General features: G+C 31.2%; 1 protein-coding gene across 1 annotated transcript; it reads right to left on the bottom strand.

The window, feature by feature from the left end:
- Positions 1-1,923: 1,923 nt before the first annotated feature.
- On the bottom strand, positions 1,924-5,166 carry LOC146933976 (ammonium transporter 3 member 1-like). The gene is made up of 3 exons (XM_085705795.1): positions 4,414-5,166; positions 3,389-3,674; positions 1,924-2,644 (listed from the first exon to the last, which is right to left on the bottom strand). Exons 1-3 carry the CDS (start codon positions 5,074-5,076, stop codon positions 2,136-2,138), a joined length of 1,458 nt encoding a protein of 485 aa, XP_085561921.1. The 5' UTR covers positions 5,077-5,166; the 3' UTR covers positions 1,924-2,135.
- Between the last annotated feature and the right edge of the window lie 3,332 nt (positions 5,167-8,498).

Genomic DNA, 8,498 nt, shown 5'->3' on the forward strand with positions numbered 1-8,498 from the left:
GTTTGGACAATGCATAAAATATACAAGGTTCGGGGTTCAAATCCCGGCCATACTACCAAAAAAAAACTTTGTATAAGTTTTTCAAAAAAATTATACATATCACAAAACTCTATCTAGTTTTTTGGAAAAAAATAGTGCACATAAAAAATGTTAAAATATGTTTTCCGGAAATTGTGTATCAGAGCACTTTGAAAAGGTTATCCGGTTTGTATTCGAACACTTAGAGCATCTCCAATGGGGTTCCTTATTTAACAAGGACCACTTCCCGTTAAGGACCCTCCATTGGAGAAAGAAAAAATGAGTCCCCGTTAAGGAACGAGCAACTATATAAGGACTCTCTCTCTCCTGGGTAACTAACGGGTCCCACGTTTAAAAAAGTAATAAAATTTGTACTACTTGGTCCCACTTGCATAAAGGAGTAATAAAACGTGTACTACTTGGTCCCACTTGTAAAAAGGAGTAATAGGTAAATTATTTGTTTAATGATGTAAAGATAATGGGACATATTTAAGTACTTTTCATTAGAGTCCTTTACTTTCTCTTTACTCTAAGGGTGAAATTGACTTTTCATGAAAATGTAGAGGTGAGGGTATACTTGTTGGTGTACATGATAAAATTTTATTGGTATCATTTCTCATGCTTTCAAAGCTTTTAGATCATTGTTCTTCGTGAACTTAGCTCAGCTGATAGGGATAATGCATAATACAAGTAGGGAATACAAGTAAGGTCCGGGGTTCGAACCTCGACAAAAAAAAAAAAGCTTTTAGATCATTGGGTGAGTGAGTCCCGTTAACAATCAGGTTTCCTTGTTCAATTAAGAAAATCACAACCTATATATGACAAAACTCATTATTGTTTATGTTTGTATCAATTTGACTTATGAAAATATATAAATGAATTAATAAATACATAGTTAGTTTTATTTGTTTTTCAAAGAAACAGCACCAATAAAAACTAATTGAAGAAAACAAATATAACATGGACCAGGATCCCCTATTATGTATAGGAAAATGAAACTAAATAACTTTTGTGAAAACTATTATTTATAGGAAAATGAAACTAAATAACTATCATTTCAGTGAGAGATTACGATCATGGCAATTGCCTTGTTAAACTATTTTCTGCAGAACGTGCGCTTGATATAGACACACATCCTTAAATGCGTCTTCGTCAGCTGATATTATATTGAATTGGTGCCTTAATACACCAAATGTTGAATTATCAAGTTTACAGGGAGAACTCAATGGGGGCAAGATATACATATTGATTTTATTTCGACAACCTTTTCCTAGTTGAATTTGCGGTTCGTTAAATTCTTGTGTTTCTATAGATTCATGATTTGTAGATATGTTAATGTTAGATTGGTGTAGATATATATGTTGACTTTGGTCAATAACATCCGTCAACGTTACATATCTGCATATCTGAGGGCAGTGTATTCAAGTCATATTAATTTTTTTCGCACTTGTTGCGTTGTTTTATGTCAATATATAATTTGAATGTTGTGAAATTGTTCGTAAATCCATCCTTTTCATTTAAGTGACGTTGAATTTGTGTTATTTTTTATATATTCTACCAATTTTTTTAAATAAATATTATTGTTTTAGTAAATAAAAAAAAACAATAATTCAAAGGAAATTTAAAGACTTAAAAGTGCTTAAAAGATACTTATTGTATTCAACTAAAACCTTGTGTGAAATCACATGAACTGAACCATTTTGAAAGAAACCAATCTTCATCAATTTGAAAGAAAAAAAATTAACAATGAATCAAATTATGGCACACATAATTGCATATATAATAAAACTTTATAGCTGTTTTTTTTTTACGAATAGTACATTAATAGCTGGTTACCAATGTACTAGACTACTAGTAGTTAGCACATAAATCATTCATTAGAGTTGGTAGATAAAAATGACAACATAATAAAATGAACATCTACATGTATAAAAACAATTACAAAACAATTCCTCAAAAAAAAAAAAAAAAGACAATTACAAAACAAATCAGACATTTTTTTCTTTTATTATTTGTTTTCTTCCAAGATTACATTTTTCACAATAAAAAATCACATCAATTCAACAACATAACCATCTCGATCGATTTCCAACTTGTTGAATTTTCTCATATGATATCTAGACAACTTGAGTGACACCACTTGAAGCCATGCCATGTTGTGTAGTGTCATCTTTGTAGAGGCTAAGTTTCTCTCCATCACCCCATAAAGCATAAGCTTCTTCCCCATGAACTGCATCATCCCCAATGAGCAACTCTTCCTCCGTCATTCTTAAAGGAACAATGAAACTTATGACTAGACAAATTATTGAAGTGGCAACAATGTTCCATCCAATGATGAATAAAGCTCCAACTATTTGTTTTAGGATTTGGACACCACCAGAGCCTCCATAGACACCTCCTTTGGAATTGGTGACGGGGAGAAAGAGAGTACTTAATTGTGGCTCGGCGAATAGGCCGGTGAGTACACCGCCTAGTAGGCCAGCCACGGCATGAGTGTGGAACACAGCGAGGGTGTCATCAACCTTTTGAAATATTGATATCTTCTTTCCAAGTACCATCATTGTGTACCATGGCACGCTTCCTGATAGCACTCCCATTACTATGGCAGCCCATCCTTGAACCAGACCTATTCACAAACAATAAATTTTTATATAATATTTAACAACTATTTAATACCTTAAAAAAAATTATGCATATTTACTTGAATTTATTTAAAACCTTAACAACTATTCAAATTCATTATATTTCACTTTGTATTTATAATAATAATAATATTTAATTTATTGAAGAAATGTAACAATAATAGTTAATAAGAATAATTTTGTACAATTCCTGCAATATTTTATTTATTTATAATTTTTTTAATATTTATAATACACAATGTATTTTGATGGTGTATAGTACACAATATAGGACATAGGAGTAAGGAACAATACATATTGAATATTTGAACTAATTGCATTACATAAAATAAGCTAGCCATTTAGTATATTACATTGCTTTGGAACGTTGACTGTTTCTTGTTTCAATTTTATCTTTATCCATATGCCTGATCAGATGCGTAAAATTAACCCAACGGCAATGAAAACCACCATAAAGTACTATTTTTTAAAAAGTCAATAATGGAATCTATAGTGATAGACTAATATAGGAGTATATTCGATTCTTGGGATCCCCAAGTCAAGAGTGGAATATCCCAGCCGGTTTCATACCCAATAATGGAGTATATTTCATAAAAAAAAGATTCAATGTATATTAAGGAACCTAGTATATGGCCGTGAAAGAAGGGTCAAAACGTGACAAAAATTATTAGTAGTAATATGATAACGTGCAAGGTTGTAATTAAGCAAGAGTAGTAGAATGTACGTACCAGCTCCAGGAGTGATGCAAACAAGACCAGTGATCATGCCTTGAACAGCTCCAATAACTGATGGTTTTTTGAAGAATATGACATCAAGCCATGTCCATACAAGGAGGCTTGTGGCAGCACAAATGTTTGTGTTGAGAACAGCCATGGAGGAATCAATGTTGGCAGAGTAGGGATCTCCACCGTTGAAACCTGCCCATCCCATCCATAGTAACCCTGCCCCTGCCAATGTTAGTAACACATTGTTTGGTGGGAATCTCTCCCTGTCCTTCTTCGATCTAGGCCCCACCTATATTATTATCAAATACTATTACACATTGTCATATTTCATTTGGTTTGGCATTTTAATATGTCACGATTTGTCAAAATATAATTAGATATATTGTATGGGGTTAAGGATACATCGCAAACACTACCAAACAATACATTTCTTTCATAGAATTTAAATAAAACATGATGAATGGACATTGGACAATATATAATAAGTATATGATTTCAATACATGTAGACAAAAGAATATCGTCCGAAGATTCTTTGAATTGCCGTTACAATAACTAATTTATCTCATCTTCTAAATTTCTACTGCCTTCTAAATTACCATTCACACAATTGACTATTTTTATAATTAATTTTCCTAACTTAACAAGGAAATATTATTGGTCACAACCAAAATTGTATGCTCACATAGAGCAGCTAGGAGTGCCCATGTCTCTCCTTATTAATTTTCAGTGTATTAAAGGTAATTTGCTTATCTATAGAATTCAAAATGTGTGAGTGCATATATATATATATATATATAGTAAAAAGAAGCATGCATGTTGTATGATGAATAGCATTAAAAATGCACCTATATACGTAATGCAATCATCCATATTGTATGATGTATTATATATATATTGAGAGTGGGAAATACAGCTAACATGGTTCACTTGCTTACGCGAATTTCATCCAATAAAAGAATAAATATTAAAAAGAACATAGTTAGTACTTCTTCTTAGAGAGAAAAAGAGGTGAAGAAGAGAACAAACCCAATAAGCAGCAGTGAAACCAGCAATCCCAGAAGAAAGATGAATAACATAACCACCAGAGTAATCCATAACACCCCATTGAAACAAGAAACCACCACCCCACAAACTAAAAGCACCAATAGTATAAGAAAAAGTTAACCAAAGTGGCACAAACATCATCCACGCCTTAAAATTCATCCTAGCCAAAACAGAACCAGCCAATATAACAAGTGCAATAGCTGCAAAAACACACTGAAACCAAACCATAGTAGCCATTGGATAAAATGGTTCAATCTCAGCAGTTTCCAAACTACCATCATGATGATAATGCACCGTCGCGGGTAGCCCGGCCTGTTTGATTAGAAATTTCTGGCCTAAAGCAGGGCCAGCTTTACCCCAAAAGGGTAAAAGTTTTTCACCAAATGACATCTTATAAGCCCATGTAACCCAACAGATTATAACCGCGGCGAAAGCGTAGAGAGCCATGAAAGCAGAGTTTACAGCCCATTTCTTTTTCACTATGCTGCCATAGAGGATAACTAGTCCTGGCATGCTTTGAATTCCAACAAGGGTTGCTGATATCATTTGCCATGAGTTGTCTCCTTTGTTTAACCAGTCTGGTACTGCTAAACTTGTCCATGCTTGGTATGCTACCGGTAATGTGTTCACCGGTGGAGCAGCCATGATTAATGTTTGCTTAGTTTATATATTGTAACTATTACAATTGCACACTCAATAAATACTCTATGAACTTGGTTTTTATATATATATAGAGAGAGAGAGAGAGCTAAGATACTTGTATACGTGAATATGTGATGTAAAAGCGCTAAACCAAAAAACCGTTGACCTCCAAATCTTTTTTAAGGTATCATTTTTATTTTCTATGAAAAGTGTTTGTGTGAGGTTAGATTGGACAATTAATTTATTGAACTTGATTTATGAAATAAATGAGCTGAGTTTAGAATAATAATTAAACCTTTTTCTTTGGCATAAAAAATTGAACTTATTTACTCCTCACAAGATATTTCATTTTAACTAATTTTTTTTTTTTTTGAAGGATTTTAACTAAAAATATTTGTCTCACTATATATGTGATTTTGAAATATCAATGAATGCTTAATGTTTATTTTCTATTATATCCCTTATTATTTATTGAATGGCTAATGGGAAAACAAACTTGAGAAATGATTTTTGAAACCAAAATTTTGTTGTGAAGTATGTGAAAGATTGTAATTAAGATAGAAAAAAAAATGAGAAAGATAGCGATAAACACACACACACACACACACACACACACACACACACATATATATATATATATATATATATATATATATATATATACACACGTCTATTTTGATGTTCAAATAACACAACTTAAATCCGTCAAAAAAAAATATAACACAATGTGAAAAAATATAAATATCATATATATTTGGCACAGAAAATGGTAGGAGGAAAAAGGCGATAATTGGAGGGGAATGAATGAATGTTGAGAATCATGCTTAGAAGGAATCATGGGGGCGTCGTGCGTGTTTGTCGTATGGTATTAGCCACCTTGGCATGATGTGATTGTGACGTGCTAGTATCCGTTAATGTTAAGTTTTCTGTCATTCACTTGCTCTTAATTTAAGTATAGGTAGATAGATAAATTTTAGTATGTCATTGAAAAAAATGTTATATTACTAGTGGATCACTTCACTGTTCTTTTATAAGCAAAATGGTATATTATTATTAGTAATGAGCAATATAACAGTTAGCGCAAGGGGTGCCAAATGTTAAGCAAGAGAGCACGAGAATTCTAAAACTAAACCAAGTTCAATAACAAATTAAAAATGAGATGCAACTGAAGCAACGAATCAATCATAATAAGCAACCTGCTATAAACAAATAGTAGGCTACATTTCAATCATTGGCTTGATTTAACTTTTGATCTTCCACTTTTTAGATGAACAATTTTGGTCTTCATAGTATATTCTCATTTGTATTTTTGAGGTTCCACTCAATTTTGATATTGACAACACACATGTTGGCAACTTTTGTCAAAGTGGGGACATGTTGAGTTGGAATTTAATCAATTAATAAATTAATTTTGAGGAGGAAACTGTTGTGACAGGACCAAATGCAAATGAATGGTGACAGTACAAAGCATGTTCATATGCTTCTTGTCAAGCATTATGGATTGATTCATTACTCAAGGAACTCAAGATTGAAGTTAAGAAATCTATCAAACTGCAAATTGACAACAAGTTTGCAATAAATTAAGCTACAAACTCTATGTTGCGTGGTGGGAGCAAACACATAGAGGCAAGGTTCCCTTTTCTAAGGGAGCAAGTGAACAATGAAAGGCTCTAGGTGGTGCATTCTCCAGTTGAATTACAACTTGAAGATGTTTTGACCAAAGGATAAAAACTGGCAAGTTTTTTATTCTTAGAATGATTTGGGAGTAATTCAATTCAATGAGTAAATTATGATGGATAAATGGTCAAATTAAGGGATCATGTTGAATTATAATTCAACCATGTTAGTTAGAGTTTGGTTATTAGTTAGATAAGTAACTTACTTCGTCTGAGTTATTAACTTGTGTGGCAAGTAAATGTCTTTGCTTTTTTTTTTTTTTGACATTGTCTTGGCTTTGTTTAGCTATAAATAACATTGTGTATGTGTAGATGAGTGGTAATCAATATCATTCGAATAAAGTTTTTCGATTTCTCTTCTCACTTTTCAACTCACGGTTCATCGTTTTCTTCTCTTTCTTAGAGTGAAAGTAACCACTTTGCACTAACAAGCATGTACACAGAAAAAATGTTGCCATATATATACTCATCGGTCCAAATTGTTCGTTTGATAAGTGAATTATCAAAATTGTCAAATCGTAACACTTGAGATCGAAAATCCAATTAAAACTCAATCATTTAAGTAAACTTCCTTCATTTTAAAAGATTATAGAAAAAAAAATTATCTAATTAGATCATAACTAAAACAGGGGACTCTTTCTCATTCTAACCAAAAAATGGAGAAATGCAATATTTTTTTTAAATTAAGGTAAATAGTACCTACCAAAAGAAATTAAGGCAAATAGCAACAAATGTCCTAAATGTGCATATTAAAGAATCAACGTATAGTCTCTGTAAGTTTAGTTCAGTTGATAGGTACGTTATATAATGCATGTAGGGGTGGGGTTCGAACTCCTAACATCCCACTTATTCGTTTTAAAAAGTGAATTTTTAATCACTAAACTACTTGACAAAAGAAGAATCAAAATGTAAAAATATTATTTTGAATTGTGTATTCAACACTTAAAAAATAAAAAAATTGTTATTTTCAGTACAATATTCCTATATTTAGTTTTGGGTTAAATATGTTTTTGGTCCCTATAAATATATCAACTTTTCTTTTTAGTCCCTCTAAAATTTTCCTTCAACTTTTAGTCCCTATAAAATTTTCAATCACTACTTTTGGTCCCTATTTTAAAGTAAACTCATATGTAGAATTAATATTTTTGAATAAAATTTTGTGGAAAAATTTATAATATTATAAGAATCTCTCCCAAAAAAATTAGAATTTTTTAACAAAACATGAATTTAATATGAATTTTTATATTTTTTATGGTTAAAAATTCATATTAAATGTATGTTTTGTTAAAAAATTCTAATTTTTTTTGGGAAATATTTTTACAATATTCTACACATTTCTGCACAATTTCATTAAAAAATACAAAAATTAACTTTAAAATAGGGACCAAAAGTAGTGATTGAAAATTTTATAGGGACTAAAAGTTGAAGGAAAATTTTAAAGGGACTAAAATGAAAAGTTGGTATATTTATAGGGACCAAAAACATATTTAACCCTTTAGTTTTTTAATGTTTGAACACTTAATAGCAAGACTCATAAATTAAAACGATATGTCCTAGGTTTCAATCTCCCAAAAAAAATGCTCTATATATGTTTCATTCAAGTTTCAGTTATCAAACTAATACTAGTTGAAATAAAATTAATTAAAAAATATTAATTGAAACAAAAGATTGGAGGTTGTGTTTTGATCTCTTTTTTGTTTGTTTGACAAAAGCTGTAATTTGGATCTTTGATCTGTAATTGCGTGATTA

The sequence above is a fragment of the Medicago sativa genome, chromosome 4 (genome assembly GCF_051527215.1).
Source record: "Medicago sativa cultivar Bolivia chromosome 4, Bolivia_mono, whole genome shotgun sequence".
NCBI lineage: Eukaryota > Viridiplantae > Streptophyta > Magnoliopsida > Fabales > Fabaceae > Medicago > Medicago sativa.

Bases quoted from the DNA above. Each gene is read 5' to 3' on its own strand.
- LOC146933976 (XM_085705795.1), bottom strand. From the start codon at position 5,076: ATGGCTGCTCCACCGGTGAACACATTACCGGTAGCATACCAAGCATGG. The intron at 3,675-4,413 runs GTTTGTTCTCTT...ATAATAATATAG, and splicing joins GTTTCACTGCTGCTTATTGG to GTGGGGCCTAGATCGAAGAA. The intron at 2,645-3,388 runs GTACGTACATTC...GTTTGTGAATAG, and splicing joins TTGCATCACTCCTGGAGCTG to GTCTGGTTCAAGGATGGGCT.